The sequence below is a fragment of the Schistocerca americana genome, chromosome 6, assembly GCF_021461395.2.
Source record: "Schistocerca americana isolate TAMUIC-IGC-003095 chromosome 6, iqSchAmer2.1, whole genome shotgun sequence".
Lineage (NCBI taxonomy): Eukaryota > Metazoa > Arthropoda > Insecta > Orthoptera > Acrididae > Schistocerca > Schistocerca americana.
In genome coordinates this window covers 331,880,375-331,904,265 of record NC_060124.1, presented here as the reverse complement: position 1 = coordinate 331,904,265, position 23,891 = coordinate 331,880,375, and the positions used below count along the sequence as shown (strand labels likewise).

Here is a 23,891-nt window from a genome sequence, read left to right as displayed (position 1 = left end):
ACATACTTTCATACATGCAGAAGTCCCCATGTATGACTGTATGTTTGTTAGTGTGCTTCTTCATCTGATAACGATTTTCTCCAATTGCTAAAAAATATTAAATGCTCTACTTTTAAAGGTGTGTGTTTGTGATTCAACATCTCCTCTATGCAGTAAGTAGCAATCTATCCTAATTCACATTATTATCCCATCCTGGAGTTTTCATTGTTTGAAAGCAGAAGTGCCTATAAAATAAATACATTTCATAAAATGGCAAGACAGCAAGCTACTACAAAACATAAAAGTTTCTATCAATATTAAAAAAAAGATCACTCTGGAAATTAAGTTCTGAATGATGCTTTTCTTTTTTTCTCTTCATATTTTACGTTTAAGATACAAAATAGCTGGAAAGAACATTCTTAAATTGGTTATTTAAATATGTATGACATTTCAGAGCTGGCCATTGTAAATGTATCAGCTGATGAGGCTCAAACAACATAAACAAATATCCATTTATGTAGAATGCCGAGACTTAATTATAAACCTTTCCAGTGCTTTCTTGAAGAAAAGTACCTCCAGTTAACTGCATCATGTTTACCGTTACATATTCGCTTAAGCTCATAGTCAATCCTCAGACCACAAACTAGTTTGTTTACAGCCTTTTCTGGACTCGGCTGATTGCACTTTATACAACACTTCTTTTGTACACTTAGAATATCTGACAATCAATAACTCTTTTATATTTGGACCAATTTGGTGCAGTAATTTACATCAATTGTAGTTAAATAACGTGCTTACAGTATTTCACCTTAAATTCTCAATATTCTATTAAGTTAGAGAATCTGACTAAACACTGGGGGGGGGGGGAAGATCACAACTGTCGGTCAGACCTGACAGTATATCACATTTCTATGATTGACTGGGTTGTACCCTGAACAAATAAATAGTGTGGGCAAAGCTATTATTATGACTTTAGTCAAATATACTTATACTACATAGAGACTATAAGATTTTGGTTAAACTGCCTGTGCTTCTATTTTCAAAATGGAACTACAGAAGACATATCTCAAGAATAGACAACCACTTTTCTTTTTTAATGGAGATGGATTTGTACTCGAGTTCAGCAATCACTGTGTTATTTCTTAAAATTACACAGCAAATGTGGGACAACGAAGTAAAGTGGGATTATAACTTAGGACTGCCTTAGCTACTCTCTCCTGGCACGTTTATAAGAGTTGCGAATACCAAAGCCATCCATTGAATCATGGTCAGATGCACGTACTTTGCGCCCTACCTGTACTTGTGACTGTGCTGTAAGTTGCAAAGAGATGGCATGAGTATTCAGTTTTTCTGCCAGAAGCAAATCCTTCAACCCACGCATCTTTTGAGAGTGCAGTATCACCTGTGGTCGTCCCTCCTCAGTAGGTCCGAGGGGCAATTCCTCCACTACCGGCAATGGTGGAGGTAATGATGGTACAGATGGAGTCGGCTCTGGTATGTCACTTGATGGGCCTGGCGATTCGCGGCCTTCCGAAGCAAATGGCGGTCCCCCTCCTGCTAGTAAATAATCTCGATTGAGAATCTTCTCACCGCAAGCGGCAGTAAGAGCAGCAATGCTGGGATGAGCTCCGGCAGAAGTTCCTACAGGTCCGACACGTGATTCCAGACTCCGAACAATGTCTGTTTCACGGTAATTGTTGTTATTGAGGTGACCACTTGCACTTCCTGTCCCTCCTCCATTGTCCCCACCGCCTTCGCCTCCATTTTCTGGTGTAGCTCCTCGGCATATAATGTCGACACGTGCACGTACAGCTGCATCAAATTTTGAGATAGTATTGACTAATGGTTTTGCCCAACCTATATGCAATACTGGTGTGGCACTGCCTTCTTCCCACTGGCAAATTCCATCATAGAAACGTAAGAGGTGCGCAAAGCACTCTGGGTCCTTGAGTAGAGAACGTGCACTGTGACCTGATCCCACCACACGTATCACTTGAGGGATCAGCTCATTTGCTATTTCCAGGAATTCTTTGTACACTTCTTCGTCATCTCTGGAGTAATTGTAGCTGTGACAAAAAGAACAATGGATAGATGCTTTATACTTTCAAGGAAATTGCAAATAATATATGTATTGTTTATTCACTACACACAGCAAGCTCCCAATTACCTGGGTGTGGATTATCTAGACAACGATTACCGTATTTTGAAATAATAAAAAACAAAGCCTGCAGTACTGCATTTTTAGCAAAACGAATATTTTTATTTAGAATACAAATTTCTGATTATTAAGACGTAGATGACGGAAACAAATGTGAGCGGTTAAATAGCAATGCCTATGAACTGCGATCTGAGTAACTAAGTCATGCGGATATAGTGAAAAGAGTTTGGCAGATGAAAAGTGCAAAGATGATGTAATTGAAGAATCTGTTATCCAGCACAATGGCACTGAAATGCTGTTGATCAGTTATTAGAGAATACAGGACAAAATTCATTTGACTATACTTATGTTTTGACATTCCAGAAAATGAAAGCTGTTATCAGGGAAAAGGGAAATGAAAAACAGAAACAAAAAAAAATTATAAGTGATTTATGTCACAAAAGTGAACTGAATGCAAATGATATGAAATAGTGTGTTTTAAGTTAATTTTGTAAATAATTTATCAAATTCTGGGAAGCAATACGTAAGTAATGCAATGGGATTTCAAACGCAACACGGAGAATCTGTAAAAATGTGTATGTTGGATTATGCATGTTTTTCAGTTAACCGTGGTTTCTCAGGTCTGCATTAACCCAGAAAATTTGCAAGCTTGCTGTACTCTACCATCTCTACTTACAGAAAGTGTCAAAAACTTAAAACTTGGTCATTGCCTTCTAAGAGAATCTACTGCAAAAGCGACACAAATTAATAATCATAATGATCAGTGGTGATTCAGGTATCTTGATGTGAAAGTGTGTTTACTTCTGTACTATTGCACCATTTTCACATATGAGGAAGAATGTGTTTTATTGCATATTATTTTTTTCCCCTATTGTCAATGATAAATTGTTTGAAAGAATTTTGAATAGTTTGACCACCCACAGTCTCAATGCAGGCCATTGTTTCAGTGTTTCAACACACAGTTCTTAAAGTGTACCACAGGCAATGTAAGTCAAAAGGGCTACACTATAATGTGAATCCGACTTCTCTTTAAAATAAAACTAGCTTTTTACTATGGTCTCCATTCAACAGTTATAAACCACAGAAAACAGAAAAAGATATTTTATGAAACTGCAAATCATTGTGGAGTGTGGTCAAATGTGGCAACAGTGAGGTAACAACTGAAATAAAAATATTAAGTCAAGCAAGATAATGAACAGACATAGTTCTCTTGTAACATTATCTGTCACACCTGTCTTCTTCCTCTTTTCTTCTTAAGTAACTTTCCCATTTCACACCCATGCACGAATACCTATGTTTTGAAGTGTGTTTCACATGTAGTCAGAATTTCGTTTCTTCCAATAAATAGAGATTGGAAAATGCTACATACAAGGTAGCAGTAGACTGATGTGTTTTCAGAGAGAAACATCAGCTCTGCAGGCAAGGAATACTTTTAGATTGGAAGATAGAAGAAATGACTGGAGGAAATAAGACTAATCAAGTATTAAGCAGGAAAGTCACACAGTATACTGAACAGAAGGAGGCATTAGAAATAAATCACTACTGGAATTCTACCACATCATTTTGCAAATCTGAAAAGCTGGAAGTGGCACACAAGGGCAATCAGTGTGTCAAGAAAAAGTGAAGGAGAGAGAGGGACAGATGTATAGATGAGACACAAATGGGCAATGACACACAAAATGAAGTGGGTAAGAAGACAGCAAAAACTGTAGATAAGAATGACAATACAAGTTACAAAATATAAAACAGTGACAATAAAGCAAAAACAAAACACTGATTATGAAGAAAGGTTTAGTATTCCTGCCATGCAAAGGTTCAGAAACAGGAGCACTAACGTACCCACCAGACAGTGGGACGAAAATAGAGGCCGTATACTGTATTAGTGAGGTGTGGCATACCACATGTAATCCAAGTAGCAGCAAAGGTCACCAGAGTAAATAGCTGTGATTGACAGAATTCTTGGTGAACAAGTCCCTACAAAGCCACAAGTGTCACTGACCACCAACAGTTTGTATACATCTATGAAGCCTACAGTTATGTACCACAGCAGTATTACATTGATGACTGACAACGGCTTTAGTTTCAGATTTTGACTTGTACAATCCATACTGCCAGCACTTCACTCAAGATGACCTTGGCTTCATACAATCCATACTCCCAGCACTTCACTCAAGATGACCTTGGCTTCCATCAACAAATAGTTTGGCTTCCAACTTCCCATGTCAAGTAGCTTGCCCCCCTATCCAGACTTCTCCTAATTTTGTACATTATAGCAACTTTGGTGCGCTCAGCATTCTTCAACACACACAGAGTAGGTATAATGTAATCCTTTTATCATACATTTCATCATTAGATCACACAATTTTTTCCACTTTGAGCTATCTGTTTCTGATTCTTGTCACCATCACATCTTAAAAGATACTACTTCACTGCAGGGACTGTTTGTTGATCACTAGTTCCAGAGTTATTTGCATCAGTACGAGTTTTACAAATATCTCACAGAATCTTCCACTTGAACATAAATTTGCAGAACTAATGTCACTTTGCAGAGCTAACAAACAATTCATGGAAAATATCTTGAGATACTGAAAAGGGGAAAGCCAATACCAGATATCCGGATGTAAGGCGCAATGCACACACGAGCAATGTGGCATAGACATGTGGAGAAGTTGTGGTGTACCTGTGGTGCAGTTACGTGTCACCCATGTGTGCAGCAATACACACAGATGTGGCATGCACCAACAATATCCTCTGTAGACTGCACTGTGACCACTTGCAGTCATGAGTGGTACTCCAGAGCTACACATGGCGGAGACATTTAAGTGGTGCACTGATGTTTTTGTTCATAGATCAAACACAGCATAACAAAATCTGACAGATAACTAAACTGAACTTAATAATAGCTACCACTTGCGTAAGTTCACAAGTTTCAGGCTTAGTTAAATGCATTAAACAGTTTCATATGATAAAATCAATTCCTATCAGGAACAGTTTGTTTCATCATTAGTCATAAGCAAATCACATAAACAATCATCTTTGAACATCATTGCAAATTATAAATTTTAGGGATCAGTTTGATGGTTCTACTTGCTAAGAGTGTTCAGAAAATGTCAAATCTACCCTGAAATGAAGTGAAAAAGTGTTTTAGGAAGTATATGTTTTAACATATCGTGAAGATGTTTGCTGTAACTATAATTCAACATTTGTTTGATTTCCTATTAAGGTACTGAGGTTGTGAGAATCTTCTGTCACAATTTGTGTAACATGCAAACACGCTGATTGTTACAACAGTCAATCAAACTACAACACTGACAATTAATTTACAACTTTTCAATTCAATATCCTTTTCCACAATTTCTGCCCATCTTTTAAAAATGGTGTGTATTGCAGTGTGGTAAAACACACAGTCCTACTTCCACAGATACTGACACTCCGTTTTCATGGCTTCATCATCAAAGTGAATCCCATGATGACCTCCTTTTAGCATGCAAATCAGGTGGAAACTTGATGGTGCCAGGTCAAGGCTGTATAAGGGATGTGGCAAGAGTTCCCATCCAGTTTTCACAATATCTTCAGCAGTGTGACGATTGGTGTGTGTGGTCTTGCATTGTCACACAAAACATGATCATCCACCACAGTTTTCGTTGGATGAACTTGCTGACAATGTGCTTTAATCTCTTTGAGGGCACTGATGTATTTGACAAAATTTATTGTGATCCTTGCTCCAAAAAATCAACCATAATCACACCATCATCCAAGAATACTGCAGCCCTAACTTCCCTTGCCAACTGCCCAGTTTTGAATTGTTTCTTCTTCTGTGAGTTTCTGTGATCCATTCCACCGACTATGTCTTTGATTCTGGTTCAAAAAAGTAAACCCATGTTTTATCCCCAGTCATAATTTTTTTTCTAGAAACTCCTCTCCCTCTAAATGGAAGCACACCAAGAGTTAGGGAATTGTTTTTCTTTTCTCTTTATTTTGGTTAGCTAACTTTCTTGGTTTACAATTTGTACAGAAACCAGATGGCAGTTATAAGAGTCGAGGGACATGAAAGGGAAGCAGTGGTTGGGAAGGGAGTGAGACAGGGTTGTAGCCTCTCCCCAATGTCGTTCAATCTGTACATTGAGCAAGCAGTGAAGGAAACAAAAGAAAACTTCGGAGTAGGTATTAAAATCCATGGAGAAGAAATAAAAACTTTGAGGTTCGCCGATGACACTGTAATTCCGTCAGAGACAGCAAAGGACTTGGAAGAGCAGTTGAACAGAATGGATAGTGCCTTGAAAGGACGATATAAGATGAACATCAACAAAAGCAAAACAAGGATAATGGAATGTAGTCGAATTAAGTCGGATGATGCTGAAGGAATTAGATTAGGAAATGAGACACTTAAAGTAGTAAAGGAGTTTTCCTATTTGGAGAGCAAAATAACTGATGATGGTCGAAGTAAAGAGGATATAAAATGTAGACTGGCAATGGCAAGGAAAGCGTTTCTGAAGAGAAATTTGTTAACAGCGAGTATAGATTTAAGTGTCAGGAAGTCCTTTCTGAAAGTATTTGTATGGAGTGTAGCCATGTATGAAAGTGAAACATGGACGATAAATAGTTTGGACAAGAAGAGAATAGAAGCTTTCGAAATGTGGTGCTACAGAAGAATGCTGAAGATTAGATGGGTAGATCACATAACTAATGAGGAGGTACTGAATAGAATTGGGGAGAAGAGGAGCTTGTGGCACAACTTGACTAGAAGAAGGGATCGGTTGGTAGGACATGTTCTGAGACATCGAGGGATCACCAATTTAGTATTGGAGGGCAGCGTGGAGGGTAAAAATCGTAGAGGGAGACCAAGAGATGAATACACTAAGCAGATTCAGAAGGATGTAGGCTGAAGTAGGTACTGGGAGATGAAGAAGCTTGCACAGGATAGAGTAGCATGGAGAGCTGCATCAAACCAGTCTCAGGACTGAAGATCACAACAACAACAACTTTCTTGGTACCAAAGTTGCACAAACCCTTGAGTACCCCAGTTGTTGAATAACAACTGCCTTTACTGAGAGAGGTTATGCAACACAAATCATTTGGAGTCACCAGGCAGTTACCACAAACAATGTCACAACTCACTGAAATGTTGTGTAGAGTCACTGTAGTCACTGGCCTGCCACTCTGCATTTCATCAGCCAACAGTGTTTGTCATGCAGCTTTATTACAGCGACGAGCCCATCGTCTATCAGTGCTGATTTCCACTGTTGCATCATCATACACATTTTTCAGTCTTTCAGGAATGAGAATGGGTGTTTCACCTTCTGCGTTCAAGAATTCTATCACGTAATGCTGTCTAATATGAACATTGACGTTTGCCATTTTGCAAGCGACTGTAGTACTGGAATCTGATGAGGCAGGAACTTACTATTGCAGTGGATTGGAGAAGGAGCTTTATAGAACAGAGCCAAATTCAAATATTTTACTTAACAGACTTTATTTGAGGAGAAAAAAAAATAGGAGGCATTACTTTTGGATTAACCCTCATAACATCAAGCTTGGCTGGGTTTGCAACACAGTAGCATATTTATAGTTCTGAATTTCATGTGAACGTATCAAATGTGCATTCTACTGCTTTTCTTCACCGACAATCTGCTGTTGAATATTTTTTGATCGTTTGTCAACTGATTCCATGAGAATGGTTTCATTATATTTTTGCGATGGGCAAATTACACATCTGTCACAAAAACAAAACAGAGACAATTCTGAATGGTAATACACTTGTCTCGATCACCCATATAATTTTTGTTTATCGTCTCATTGTGTTTGTTTCCATAGCAGAGTGGTCAACGCGACAGATCCTCATGCGGGGGGACCCAGGTTAGATTCTCATTAATGCCAGGGATTTTTCCTTGGTGGGAGGACTGGACTGGGCTGCACACAATCTTGTGATGCCAACTGAGGATAAATCTGATTGAGAGGTAGGAGATTCAAGGTCAAAATATCAACAGTGGCCGGAAGTGTTGGGCACTGATGCCATGTCCTTCCACACTGCATCCGATGACGAATGCCAAGGATGACATGGCAGTCAGGTGACTATCGCGTGGTCTTCAGTGTCTGATCACAGGGTTTCCTTTCCATCTCATTACACATTTGGGGATAACACCATCATAAAATCTGTCGAAATCAATACATAATACCCTGTAACTTCCCACTCAATTCTGCAACAACACCAGTTCCCAAACTGTCACTGACCGTGTTTCAGAATGCAGGAGGAGGTGACTGGGAACTCTTTTTTTTTTGTTTTGTTTTGACTGATCTGATGATAGTAATGCTTTGATTTGACTGATCAGATGATAGGATTATCCCTAAACGCAGAATGAGATGGTAAACACAAATTATATTAGTGACCAAGACAAAAGTGTTGCCATTCAGTGCTAAAGGTGGTTGCAGATACCTGAGAGACTTTTTGTCTAAAGAGATAAAGAAAGGAATCTTATGTGCTTCACCTGGTAATGGAGTTGATTCTCATAAATTTATGTATTCTTGTTGCAAAGTAAATCCAAAATTACTGTTCTGAAATGCTTGTGTATCAGTTGCTTGTATATTCACCAAGTTAGTGTTCTGAAATGCTTGTGTATCAGTTGCTTGTATATTCACCCATGTCCACCATTACAAATAAAATTGGTGCACTTGCAAATCCAAACAGCACATATCTAAAAAATTCCTTATAGTTCACTATGGCATCCCGAATGTACTCTTGCTTTATTCGAATGTATTTAATGCTCAAACTGCCAACACTGTTGGAGCAGGTTACACAGTGTGTAGAAAATCATTTTTCCCCACTTTGTTGCTTTTCCTTGTATGCTGTCCTTCACTTTACCTACCACAATACAGAAACCCTTCCAAGACATTCTGTTAACTTTCCGGAAATGACAAAAATAGATGGTGGGATCTTTCACATATTGAATATGTTATATTCAGTGGTACTTTCACAACTGTAATGATTGTAATCAATATCTTCTTTGCTCCTGAACATATACGAGTTGCGAGAGAGGGTGCATGACTATCTTGGTGTGAAAAAGCACAGCCATCTTGTGTCTCCTTGTATCACTAAATTCAGTGTGTTCACCTATGCCCTGTCCACACACACCTTTGCCAGATGGCCGAGACACACCAAAGTGTGCACTATGCCTAAATGAAGTTACTTGTAAATTTTGAGGGGAAGGGATTCATAGAATGCAGTTAAGCAAAGACCAACGATATGACTATTGTGTAATAGCACTGTGAGTTTGTTCGTCTTTAGAGTCAGTTTTGCATGCACTGTAACATGTTAACTGGTTCATAACATGGGTTGTCTTATCCCTGGTTCTCCTTTAAATGTATATGTCTTGCAAGTGTTCGGGCTAGCACTGATACATTTAGGTGTGTGAACAGGAAAAGATTTGCAGTAGGTATGGTTACCTACCTGTTCTAACCTGTGGGAAACTCCCCTGCAATCTACCAGAGGAGGAGGCCATTTGTCAGAGGGGTTTTACCTATTCATAATTGTGCTGAAGCATTATGAAGCACATGACTTTCACACTGCTAGAAGTCAAAGATTTAAGCCGCCATTGTTTGTTATTCTGTGACTTCAGACAGCCACTCTTTCACCAACAAATGACTTCTCAGCTCATTGAATTACTAGGAACTTAAACAGAGGGATGTGAAAATAGAGGGAATTAGCTCTGGCATGAAAGAAGGGGGGGGGGGGGGGGTTGGGGTTTGGTTCAGGAATAACAACCAACCTTATGATACACAGGAAAACTAAGAAATAAAAACTAAGTTTTCTTTTGGCCTGGAGAAGCTTTTCAACTCACAACTAGTTTGCAGTGATAAACAGGTGGTCAAATATTTCCATTTACACTGAAAAACCAAAATAAATAAATAAAGACAAACAGATAACATGATAATGCCACTTAGGATACTAGTGTGACATCAATTTGTTTATTTTCAAAGCTAACAAAATCCAAAGTGTTTACACTGGTTGTCCAAAAAAATCCAATTTCTGCCTATTCTGAATTAAGGGGCTAAGAAATAAATGTAATGTGAACAAAAATATACCTATTGAATGGTAAAAAGAGTCCTTTAGAAGAAAAGCAGATAAAGAAGAACAGGTGAATAAATTCTTACATTGATCCCACATCATCAGTTCCAGTGCCTTTAAGCCTGTGTTTAGCTCTGCATCGAAGGATGCGAACTCACTTGGAAATGGGACCCTAAGCAAGCTATTAATGAACACCAAATTGAATCAAATATAGTCGCCCTGCTAAGAATCATCTGTTGGCATGTAGTAAGCGTTGCTTCACACAGTGGAGAATGGCAAAACAAAGGCACATCGGCGACCGAGGCGTTGCGAAGTAGGCAGGCACAGATAGCCTTGCTAACAGCAGCAGTCTACCAACAGACTGACGCAAGGACGCACACAGACCGAGCAAAGCCTGGAGAGTGCTGAGTAAGGGGAAGTGAGGCCAGCACACTAAGTTACGCTGCAATATACAGCGAGAGTAATAACAAAAGGCTACCACCGAGGGTACAAAACGTCCTCCTGCCGGATATAAATAGTGGAGCGCAGGCAGCAACAGACAGAAGCCATTAGGAAGCAGTTCGGATCTGAGGACGGACGTGGTCCGTGTCTGAATGTTCAATCTTCATAGGTGACGATTCCGTAAGTCCGTTAACTTAGTGCCATCTAAATGTGTAGTGTGTGGATTAACAGGTCACGTTGCTCCTTGCAATACATTTGTACCAAGCATTTGTGATGTGTGTAGCTTCTATTGCCATGTAACGGGGCAATGTGGTAAGTCTAGATGGCTTGCCATTAGACGTGCTAGGAATTGACTTGTTTCTGGGTAATACAATTCTATTTTTGTGGGGCGAAGTATACCACACAGAAAATGCCAGAGACACGTGCAACCGCGACAAGTGACGCCACAGTCGCATTGACAGAGCAAGTTCAGAAACTGATTGAAGAAAATAAGTTGCAAAAGCAGCTCACGCAGAGGATAGAGCAACAATTGTTGAAAAATACTCAATCAAGCTCGGGAAGCTGTGGTGTAGAATGCAAGGGTACTGTCTTTTCCGGTGTGGCAGATTGTTCAGCGGCTAATTTGATACCTTCCTTCCCGGGTAAAACATCAGAGAATGTTGATGTTTTCATTGGTGACGTACGTAGTATGGCTAGACTGTGTGGCTGGTCGGATGAAATGTGTTTGCAAATGGCGAGGTTACGGTTAGTAGATGACGCAAAGACTTATGTGGCATATCACGAAGGGTTAAAGGATGCTACTACGTTCACAGAGTTGGCTGAAGGATTATTGCAAAGGTTCAGGAAACAAAACAGTGCCAGAATTTTTAGAGAAAAATCGGGGAGGATGATGCAAAAAACGGTTGAAATGGTAAAGAATATTCAGACAGAATTAGGAGAACAAATGAGCACACGTATGAGTTAACGCAAGATGCGAGTGCAAACGAAGTTCTATTGAAAAAAGCGGAGATTAGAGCTTGAGACGGATTTTTGTGAGGGGTCTCGCCGGATTTTTCACGCCGGATACAGATGGAAAATCCAAGTGACTTAGCAGCAGCATTGCGTGTAGCTACACATTTGCAGGAAGTGGATAGCACCACTATAAGTCGCAATGACAAGAAAATTTTTTCGTCTTCCAAAGAGTGTTACCGCTGTGGGAAGCAAGGTCATTTTAAGGAACAATGTCGAGAACCGCAGTGTTTCAACTGTCAGAAAATAGGGCATAAGGCACGGCAGTGTAAAGCCAAGAAACGGGTTAATGATACAGCAGGTAAAAAACTGTTAAACGAAAAAGGGCAGTAAAAAGAGGTACTCAGAGAGTGCACGAAGAGGCAGGCTGTAGTTTGATGATTTGGATAAAAGATAAGTGGCGAAGAGTTTTAGTGGATACTGGAGCGCATGTATCAGTTGTCAGTGTGGACCTTATGGGCCAGAAAGGATTGGAAGCTCCGAGGTACAGATTGCGCACAGTAGGTGATAAAAAATTAGATGCACTAGGGACAGCACAGCTCAAGTTTAAGATAGGGAATGTGTGGTTCCGGGAGCAAATGGAGGTGTTGTCAACTGTGGGACAGGGATTTTCAGCGATACTTGGGTTGGACTTTCTGATTAAACATCACGCCAAAATAGACCTTTCGCAACATACGCTGGAACACGATGGGAACTTGTTCTGAATGGGTACAGCCGTTGCGAATGTTTCAGAGTCGCAAGGTGTACCGATAGCTAAGGTGACACCAACTAAACTGCGTACAAGTGCATTAAAGGTGATTTCGTGTGACAAAGTACGAACAGGTACAGGGAAGTTGATCTGGGTACCGGTGGATGTCTTTATGCCACAGCAGGGATTATTCTTGGTAGAGCCACTACCGAGTAATGAGGTTTTAGACGAAAAGCATTGCTTTATTCGTAGGAGTGTATCACGAGTAACAGACATAAATGGGCAGTTTATGATTCCGGGTGAGTTTAGATAACTTAGGGCGGGATGATGTCGATCTGCCGAAGGGATTAGTAATAGCCACAGTAGAGTTAATGGATGAAGAGGACATCGATAGTTCAAGGCTAGACTATGATGTAAAGTAAACAGTCAGCACGTCTGTACTACGTGACAAGGTAAATCATTTGAGAGGAATAGATCGTTCGGGTATGGAAGCATTATTACTAAAGTATAAAGCATTGTTTGAAGCACAGGGTACGTTACCTGCTACACCGATAACACAGCATAGTATTCCGACAGGGAATCACGCTCCAGTGTATCGTAAGCCATACAGACTACCAAAAAAATTACAACCAGTAGTAGGGCAATTAATAGAGCAGCAACAACTGGAAGATGGGATAATCCAGCACAGTAATAGTCCTTTGTCTAGTAGCATGGTCCTAGTTCCGAAGAAGACACTGGACAGGTCAAAAAAATTTCGCTTTTAGAATGAGATTTTCACTCTGCAGCAGAGTGTGCGCAGATATGAAACTTCCTGGCAGATTAAAACTGTGTGCCAGACCAAGACTCGAACTCGGGACCTTTGCCTTTCGTGGGAAAGTGCTCTACCGACTGAGCTACCCAAGCACGACTCACGCCCCGTCCTCACAGCTTTACTTCTGCCAGTACCTCGTCTCCCACCTTCCAAACTTTACAGAAGCACTCCTGCGAACCTTGCAGAACTAGCACTCCTACTTTGGAAGGTAGGAGACGAGGTACTGGCAGAAGTAAAGCTGTGAGGTCGGGGCGTGAGTCGTGCTTGGGTAGCTCAGTCGGTAGAGCACTTGCCCGAGAAAGGCAAAGGTCCTGAGTTCGAGTCTCGGTCTGGCACACAGTTTTAATCTGCCAGGAAGTTTCAAATTTCGCTTTTGTTGCAATTACAGACATTCGAATGAACGGACAGTGGCGGACGTATATCCGATTCCGAATATCACAGAAACGTTAAGACAACCTAGGGCAGTGTAAATTTTTCTCCACTATGGATTTGCGAAGCGGTTATCACCAGAATGAAGTATGTCCGGAGGACAGGCCAAAAACAGCATTTGAATATAAAAGAATGCTGTTTGGACTAAAAAACGCTCCAGCAACATTTCAGAGGGTGTTGGATGGATTCCTTCACTGGTTGAAACCGAAAAAATGCATGGTGTATCTGGATGACATTATAGTTTTTTCAAGAGATATAGAGCAGCATGTGGAACGGTTAGAAGAGGTGTTTAAAAGATTAGAGGCAGCACGGCTAACATTAAGTTTGGACAAATGGTATTTTGCACAAGCACAAGTAAATTATCTCGGGCATGTTATCAGTCAGGACGAGGTATGGACAGATCCTCGTCTCACTTTTGCAGTACAAGATTTTCCGGTTCCACAAACGGTTAAGCAACTGCAATCATATATTGGTCTTGCGAGCTATTATCTAAAATTCGTGCAGGGGTTCGCAGAAATAGCGAGACCACTTACTAAGTTGCTAAGAAAAGGTGTTACCTTCCACTGGACATAAGAGTGCGAGAAAGCATTTCGAGAGTTGAAACAGATACTGACATCAGTTCCAGTTTTGAAGTTCCCAGACTTTTCGAAGGAGTTTATACTACAATGTGACGCGTCTAATCACGCTCTTGCGGTTTTACTTGGGCAAGAAATTGATGGCAAAGAACATCCGATTGCGTTCGCGTCTCTTCAACTTAACAAGACGGAACAAAATTACTCCACGACGGAGAAGGAATTGTTCAAGGTAATATACGGGATTTTATACTTTCAATGTTATCTGTACAGCAGAAGGTTTAAGGTTGTGACGTATCATTCAGCTCTGAAATGGTTATTAGGTCTGAAAGACCCGCCGAGTAGGCTAGTGAGATGGGCGCTGAAACTCAGTGAGTTCGATTATGAGGTAATACACAAGCCAGGTGTTAAACATGCCAATGCTGACGCATTGAGCAGGAAAGTGGCAGCATTACAAGTAACAGGGGTGACTGAAGATGAGTGGAAAAGGGCACAAGACATGGATAGTGAATTGTTCAGAAAGCAACCACAGTTCCTAGTACAGGATGGGTTACTTTGCAGGTCAACAAAATGCGGCCCGTGAGTCGTCGTACCAGCAGCGTTAAGATCTGAAGTTTTGCAACAGGCGCATGACCATTTTCTTTCAGGGCATGGCAGGAGAAGAGCTATGGATAGGCGAATAGCGAAGAAGTTTTGGTGGAGGACACGATGTCAAGACGTGGACGAGTACGACAGGAATTGTGTGCCATGCGCACAGCGTGCGGACTTGAGCCATCAAAAGATTCAGCTTCAAAGATTACCAGAGGTAGATAGACCTTTCCAACAAATCAGAATTGATGTATTAGGCTCATTTAATAGGAGTGCAGCAGGGAATAAGTATGTGTTGACAGTGATTGACCACTTTTCTAGGTATTTAATCATGGTCGCATTACCAGAACAGAATGCAAGTACAGTGGCACAAGCTTTAGTTAATACTTGGTTACTCAGGTATGGGATACCTCAGTCCTTAATCTCGGATCAAGGTACTAATTTCACATCTGATCTGATGAAGCAACGGTTTAAGTTACTGAAGGTAAAGAAACTACGGACTAGTCAATTCCACCCGCAAGCAAACGGACAAATAGAGAGAGTGTATCGCACGATCGCCAAGATGTTGAGTCACCATGTAAATAGTCAACACACCAACTGGGATGTGTACTTGCAATTCATAACCAGTGCATATAATAGTAAGGTACATACGTCGACAGGATTGTCGCCGTACGAAGTGGTGTATGGGCAGAAGATGCAATCACCTTTTGACATGCTTCGTCCAAGGCTGGGAGCGGAGGACGAGCATGTAAGGCAATTTGCGAAAAACATTAAGGAAGAATGGCAGAGAGTTAGATGAGCTAACACGAAAGTGTTGCAACGAGGAAGTTGCCACAGTACAGAGTAGGCCAATGGGAGCTACTAGCTAATCCGTATGTTCCAAAAGGGAGAACCAAGAAATTCACAAACAAGTTCCAGGGACTGTACCAGGTAGTGGAAATGACATCACCTGTCAATGCAAAATTACAATTGCCTACCAAGACAACGGTGGTTCACGTTAGTAGAGTTAAGCCGTTCCAGGGGGTAGTAGATCCGTGTATATGTACTACTACTTCTGGCAGAAAGCGAAAAGAAGCGACAAAAGCAGACAGTTAACCAGGTATGAAGTATAAGTTGCGTTCGAGGGATGTGTAGTTAGCAGTAATTATCATATGTGTATTATTTTTGTGCACGTACTAGGGTTATTTTATTGGTATTAAGGGGTAGTGATGGGAGTTTTTTCCCTCTCTCTCCATTCTGTAGGTGACGCAGGATGGGGTACACGTGGATAGTATGGGGCGTAGTCCTCTGGCAGCTGACACAAGCTGACCATGTACAGGATATGCTGTTGCGAAGTGGGGTGTTGTTCGGGAAACAACCGAATGTGGTCATCACGAGTCACGAGTGGACACTTCGGCTGGTACTCAACATCCTGCAGGTAAGGAATGAGATGCGGCAGCTACAGGAGGTGGTATCGAGTGTGGAAATGGTTGCATCTAAGAATGGAATATTACGGGACATGCAAGAAGAGTACGAGGCTTTGGATAGGTCATGTAACGAAATAAGGGAACAACTGCGCCAAGTCGTGAGTATGATTCCAGGGAGAAGAAAGAGAGTAAAGAGGGGTTCGTTGAATGCAGGTGGGAAGTTGCTGAAAACAATTTTTGGAACAGCGGATAGAGACGATATTGAGGGTTTGAACAATTCGTTAACAGTTATTCGCGACAGGGAGGAAAGCATAGGGAAGTTAGTGGATATACACACAACAGGGATACGGGGATTAGGTACAGAGTTGTTGAATGTGACACGTGTGGTGCGTGGGATGGCTACAGGGTTACGAGCATATATAGAACAAACACAGAAATCATTGAATACCAATCTGGAAAAGTACAAATGTGATTGGATATAGCGGAAAGGAAGCTGGAAATGGCTAAATTGCTGCGGGAACTGGTTAACAGCTTTGGTGATGCAGAGTGAGGACGGATGAATTGCAAAAGGCAGTACATCACGCATTGCACGGGCAGGTGAGTGCGACGTTGATGTCACCAGAAAAATTCAGATGGAGTCTGAAGCAGGAAGGGGGAGAGTTTCCAGAGGGGGTAGAGCATGTAGTGCCGATAATTGAAGCGAGTATGTCACTTTTTTAGCATATGTCTAGGATTAAGGTAACAACGGATCTAGTTAAGATGTATATAGAGATTAGATTTCCAGTAACTAGTGTGGAGAGACAGTATCACTGTTACACAGTGCATCCTTATCCGGTCAGATGGGAGTGCATGGGGAAGGGTGTACAGTTCAGGACACAGGAGGTTTCATTAATTTCTAAGGAGGGGGATACTCATGCTACTATGTCGAGTTTAGAGTTGAGTAGATGTCTAATGGATTAAGTTTCCGTTTGTCCATCAGAGGTTGTTTTCACGGGCAAGGGGTCGTGTGAGATCCAGTTATTTAGGGCCTAAGCAGAAGCTTCGGAGTGTCGGAGAATAATAGTGAAGCCTACGCCACATTTTCAGCAAGTTGGGAGGCATTGGTTGTATTCAGTATTCACCACGAAGAAGATATCAGCCAAGTGTTATGACAATGGGAATTGGACAGCAAACACAAAGATGGAATTACGGGACAGTGGTTTGCTAATCAACGGGACACATTGTGAAATAGTAGGGGATCATTTCAGCTTACCAGCAACAGTCACGGGAGTCACCAAGGTTACAGATACTCATCTGACGTTGTACTGGCCAGATGCGTCATTCAGCATCACTCCAGGAGAAAATCTGATGTATTTTAACACCACCTTGGATGCTACTCTATTGCAAACGATAGATAAACTAGTAGATTCGGAGAAAGGTCAAATTTCAATGCAGCAATTATTAAGGCATGTGGAGGAGTACGATACCAGGCGGAAACGTAGCATAGTGACCATGGAAATTTCTACCAGTACTATTACCGTGTTGAATGTATTTATCAGTGTGGTATATGTCATATTAAAACGGAGGATTCAGCATGTTATTGCAAGACCGCTCCATGAGATTCCTGTAGAATGGATAACCAGTAAGGCATGAGTCAGGGCAACCTGGATGTATATGGGGAAGAAGTAGAATATAGGATAGAACTAGAGTTAACGTATAGGGTAAATTCGGGAACGAATTTAATTTTTAGGAGGAGGCAGTGTTGTGGCCACATGTAGTAAGCGTTGCTTCACACAGTGGAGAATGGCAAAACAAGGGCACACCGGCGACAGAGGCGTTGTGAAGTAGGCAGACAGAGATAGCCTTGCTGACAGCAGCAGTCTACCAACAGACTGACACAAGGACGCACACCGACTGAGCGAAGCCTGGAGAGTGCTGAGTAAGGGGAAGTGAGGCCAGCACGCTAAGTTACGCTGAAATATACAGCGGGAGTAATAGCAAAAAGCTACCACCGAGGGTACAAAATGTCCTCCTGCCGGATATAAATAGTGGAGCGCAGGCAGCAACAGACAGAAGCCATTAGGAAGCAGTTCGATTCCGTAAGTCTGTTCCAGCTCGCAGGAGTCATCCGTTCGCCGCCAGATGTCAACTTCAGCTCTGGAGGTCGGCCCGAGTTCGGTCAGCACCATGGCTGACTAACTACAGCGAGAACTTCCAGCAGGACCGGCTGCAGTGTTGTCTTGGTCACAGGCGCCGCCACGGACTGACACCTGGACTTCACGGCAATCCGGCCCCACGGCGCGTGGTCCGTTCATGACGGGACCTCGCAGACATCGCGACTGACAGCTTCCCAGCTGCCGGTGCAGCAGGCGTCGGCAGCTGACCTCACAGCAGACGTGGCTCCGTGGGAATGCCGTACTGGGGCGCCGAGCGCAAACGAGTTCATCTCAATCACAGGGCATCCTGGCTTCAGCTGAGCACTGGTGGCCTGAGGCTCCCGAGTGCAATCAGCGGCGCGCGATGCGTGCATTGTTGGAGAATCAACACTGCAGCAGCAGCCAGGCAGAGGGATCCGCAGGGCTGGGCAGCAACGACGAGGGAGAAATTGTAAAGTAAGTTCAATAAATAATTGTAAAACTCCACGCCGTCTCATTCTTTGGCACAGCCACTGTGTCTGCTGCTAACAAGTGGTGCAGAAGTCGTAACACATCAATGTGTACAGTTGTAAAATTTATCTTTGCATCCATTATAAACAAATTTCAAGAAACTGGAAATGAGAAGACTAAAATACACCAACAAAAAAGAACAGCAACCAATGACTGAAATTCAACTAACATTTTAGCAGCAGTAACAAACCATCCACATGTTACTACGAGGCAGCTTGGATGGGTCAATGAGATCAAAAAAGGAGTGTTCTACAAATAACATGTTCCAATGCATTTCATCCTTTCCATACTTCACTCCACCAATGACTTCATGTCAAAATGACCTTCGTAATGTGTTTCAGTTCTCCGAATTGTGTCAATGAAAACTGCAAAGGGATGTGGCAGTTCTATGCAAGATTATGTTATAGATAAAGCACTGTGTACTTGTTCATCTCAAATATCATTTGGTTCATCAAAGATTTTGATAATCTATTTTCCCCTAGACAAAAGTTGACAGGATTCTGCAAGTCGTCACAACGAACAAAACTACAGAGTTACAAAGTATATTTTCTCAACAAGAACTACAATTCCAGAGCCAAAAGGAGTGTAGTTCTATTCATTAAACACTATTACTTCCTTTTCTGTGTTGCTTAACTACTCATCAAGATTCATTCTTAACGGGGACAGGCACAATCAAGTGCACTGTGAGCTGTGGATTGTTTTAATATTTCTCAGATCTTTGAGGTACGGACACAAAATCCTTTGGCAAGTTTCAATGCCCACTGTTCATTATTACAAAAAAATAAATAAATAAATAAATAAATAAATAAATAAATAAAAAGAGGAAATACATTGGGTTAAATTAGAACAAAAGGAGTAATTATTTGCCCCAGGCTACTTAACCTTTTTCTACTTCACAAAAGCATCATCAGTGACGAATTTAGGGTAACATCCACATCTTCTTGCCATGTTAAAATTTGCTTCTTTTACAAAAAACAGTGAAGTGCTAATACAGTTGCAACTGTGGCAGATTCCTGAAAGGTTGGCTTATTAAAGGAGAAACTGAGAACAAGTCAGGTCAATAACATATGGGGAAAAATACAGTATTGGGACAGAAATGAATGTATAATTTCTTCACTATTTTGTGGCAAAGCCAAACTAATCCTCATTTCAACAGCTATCAATAGCCCACAAAAAAATTACATTATTCAACTGAAAAAGTCTGTAGTTACTCATATATCACAGTAGACGAGAAACTATTGCACGTTAACCATATGGAAGAAATATTCTCCTAACTGATACTACCATTCGGAGGGGGGGGCGGGTGCGGGGGGAGTGGGGATGACAACTTGTTTTGATATCTCAAAGCTTTTAGAAAATACAACTTATGTTACGAATACTTCATTCTTGCTGCATCTTTAGCATACACGAGTGGAAGTGAACACACTACATACAATCCATTTTCTCAAGGCTGGAGGTAGGTATAGAGCCCCTCCCAAGTTTAAAGAAATATTTCGTACACAGAAATGTATGATCTAATATATGCCAAATGTAAATTCATAGCATCTCCTGTGTTTCATTGTTCACTATTTGAATTCTGTATGCCAAAGTACGTCATTCCTAAATAAATCTAATCTTCAATGAAAAAATAGGCAGTTGATCATGACGCTAATATACAGGGTCTGTCCCAAATTTTCCAGAGTGAATTTTTTATAAATCTTTATAAACACCAGCTTTCAATCTTTTCACAACGTTTCAAAGGATTCTTCCCCTGCTTCGATGAACCGTTGCCAACCCTTTACCCAATCACTGAAGGCACTTTGGAAGTCATCAACGGGAATCACCTTCAGTGTGGCCATCAAAGCTGTTTTTACTGCCTCCAGCATCCCATGCCGACTTACTTACAGGGTTCTTTTGATCCTTAGGAATGAAAAGAAGTCATCTGGCGCCAGACCGGGGTTGCACGGTGGCTGGGGCAGCATTGCCACACCTATTTGGCCAGCAACTCCGAGACAATGAATGCGGTGTGGATTGACATGTTGTCCCGGCATATGATCCAACAGACACAAACTTCTTTTCGGAAGCATCAAATCCTGTTGCGCAACCGTTTGAGCAATTCACAGAAAACTCTTTGCTGACTGTCCTCGTGAACCACACCTTTTCTGTCAAAAAACACAATGAGCATTGCCTTGATTTGCGATTTGCTCATCCTTGCTTTTTCAGGCAAGGAGACTCCTCAGTGTGCCAATTCCTGCTTTGATGCTTTGTTTCGAGATTGTATTCAAAAAGGCTCAATCTAGATATAGTGGAGGTCAGTGAAGTGAAATGGAAGGAAGACTAGGATTTCTGGTCAGACGAGTATAGAGTAATATCAACAGCCACAGAAAATCGTATAACAGAAGTAGCATTCAATACGAATAGGAAGGTAGGGCAGAGAGAGAGAGAGTTACTGTGAACAGTTCAGTGATAGGGTTATTCTCATCAGAATAGATAGCAAACCAACACCAACAACAATGGTTCAGGTATATACGCTGACGTCACAAGCAGATGATGACAAGACAGGGAAAGTATATGAAGATATTGAATGGGTAACTCAGAAAGTAAAGATGAAAATCTAATAATCATGTGTGACTGGAATGCAGTTGCAGGGGAGGAAATAGAAGAGAGAGTTACGAGAAGATATGGGCTTGGTAGTACGAACAACCGAGGACAAAGACTAATTGAGTTCTGCCATAAACATCAGTCAGTAACAGCAAATACTCTGTTCAGTAATCACAAGAGGGGAGGTATACTCGGAAAAGGCCGAGAAATATTGGAAGATTTCTCTTAGATTACTTCACTGTTGGACACAGACTCCGAAATCGGATACTGGACTACAAGGCATATCCAGGAGCAGATATCGACTCAGATCACAATGCAAGTTTTCTGAAGCCGTCACGGAAGAAGTCGACACACAGTTTCCGCAACCACAGTCTCATAGTTCCCTCAACGTCTTCATCAGAAGCACAATGATGTCCTCGCAGATCATCTTTCATGATCGGGAACAGATGGAAGTCAGAGGTGATAAATCTGGACTGTATGGAGGATGCCATTCAGTAACGAGATTTAGTCTCTGATCTTCCAATACCCAAGCAAAGCAATAATGTGGCCCACAAGTTCTTGCGAAATGCCGATTGTGCTTGCAATTTCTCTCTGAGTGATATAATGATTGTCTGAATCTGTCAACATTTTGCTTGCGAAACTCTGTGATTGCTGTCACAGGATGTACAACTCTTTGTTTGTCACGCAGGTCAGATGTTCCCGCCTCAACATCTTTGAACTTACTCGCCCAATGATGCACAGTACTCACATCAACACAATTACCATAAACTGCTTTCATTCTCTGACGAATCTCCTTTGGGGTGACACCTTCCGCCGTCAGGAATGCAATGACTGCACGTTGCTTAAATCACATTGACCGACCGTCTGTGCAGGGTTCTATATTTTACACTGTAACAAAACAACCGATCAATGCTAAGGCTCCCCGCCAACAGGAGCTGTAGAGAAGAGGCTATGGAACAAGCCAGTACCTGCCACATAACAATGCTGCCAACTGTTGAAGAGTTACGAAGGTGGAGGCATTACTTTTCAGTCAACCCTCGCACAATACGTACAAGACAGAACAGTAAGAATGGAAGACTAACTACAAAGTGCTCGGATTAAAAAGGGTGTAAGACAGGGATGTAGTCTTTCTCCCCTAATGTCCAATCTGTACATTGAAGGAGCAATGAGAAAACTAAAAAAAAGTTTCAAGAGTGGGATTAAAATTCAGCGAGAAATAATTTATCAATGATAAATTTATTAATGACACAGCTATCCTCCGTGAAAGTGAAGAAGAATTGTAGACTGTGTTGAATGGAATGAACAGTCTAATAAGTACAGAATATGGATTGACAGTAAAACAATGAAAGGCCAAAGCAATGAGAAGTAGCATAATGAGAACAGTGAGAAACTTTTAAGTTACAACTGGGGATCACAAAGTAGATGGATTTAAGGAATTCTGCCACCAAGGCGACAAAATAAGCCATGACGGATGGAGCAAGGAGGACATAAAAAGCAGGCTAGCACTGGCAAAACAGAAATTCCTGGACAAAAGAATTCTGCTGGTATTCAACACTGGTCTTAACTTGAGAAAGAAATTTCTGAGAATGTACATTTGGAGCACAGCACTGTCAGTAGTGAGACGTGGACTATGGGAAAACCAGAACAGAATGAAGTCAACGCATTTGAGACGTGGTGCTAGAGAAGAATGTTGGAAAGTTAGATGGACTGATATGCTAAGGAAGCAAAGGAACATAAGGAAAATACTGAGAAGAAGAAGGGATGAATAACAGGACATCTCTTAAGGCATCAGGGAATAACTTCCATGGTACCATAGGGAGCTGCAGATGGTAAAAACTGTAGAGTACAAGAGAGATTGGAATATGTCCAGCAAATATTTGATGACTTAGAGTGGAATTGCTATTCTGAGATGAAAAGGTTGGCATAGGAGAAGAAGAAGTCATTGTGGACTGCATCAAACCAGTCAGAAGACTGATTACTCAAAAAACTCAAAGAGCCACATCTCATCCCCTGTGCTCACCCTGTCCAAAAACTCTGGATCTGTTTCACAGTGCTCATGCAATTCCTTTTCAGTACAATTTTCGCACAGGCTTTCCTCATTTGAAAATCCTCAGTTGAAATGTGGCGAATGATTGTTCCAAGTATTCAACACTCCTCGGGTATTCAACACTCCTCTGCAATAATCCGAACACTTAATCATTTATCCTTGTCCACTACTTGATGCACTTCTTGCACAGAGTCATCAGTTTGTGATGTCAATGGGCATCCTGAGCGGGCGTCATCGCTGGTAGACTACTGACCTTCCCAGAACATCTTGCGGCACATGAAAATTGGGCTTTATTTCATTGCCCTGTCACCATAGGCTTTCTGAAGCATTTCAAGTGTCTCCGCGCCATTTTTGCCAAGTTTCACACAGAACTTTACTGCATAATGCCGCTCCAAAAACTGCTCCATTTTTTTGCTCAACGAATTGCAGTAGATATCTGTCCATGAAGCACGCTTTTGCTTCAACTGCCTGCATGGG

General features: G+C 41.4%; 1 protein-coding gene across 1 annotated transcript in view; it reads right to left on the bottom strand.

Moving 5' to 3' along the window:
• Positions 1-332: 332 nt before the first annotated feature.
• Positions 333-23,891, bottom strand: part of LOC124619707 (menin) — a 39,218-nt gene continuing 15,659 nt past the window's right edge. Inside the window, exon 5 of the mRNA XM_047146264.1 lies at positions 333-2,045. Within this exon, the coding sequence (XP_047002220.1) occupies positions 1,187-2,045 (859 nt within the window). The 3' untranslated portion in view covers positions 333-1,186. The remainder of the gene's footprint in view (positions 2,046-23,891) is intronic.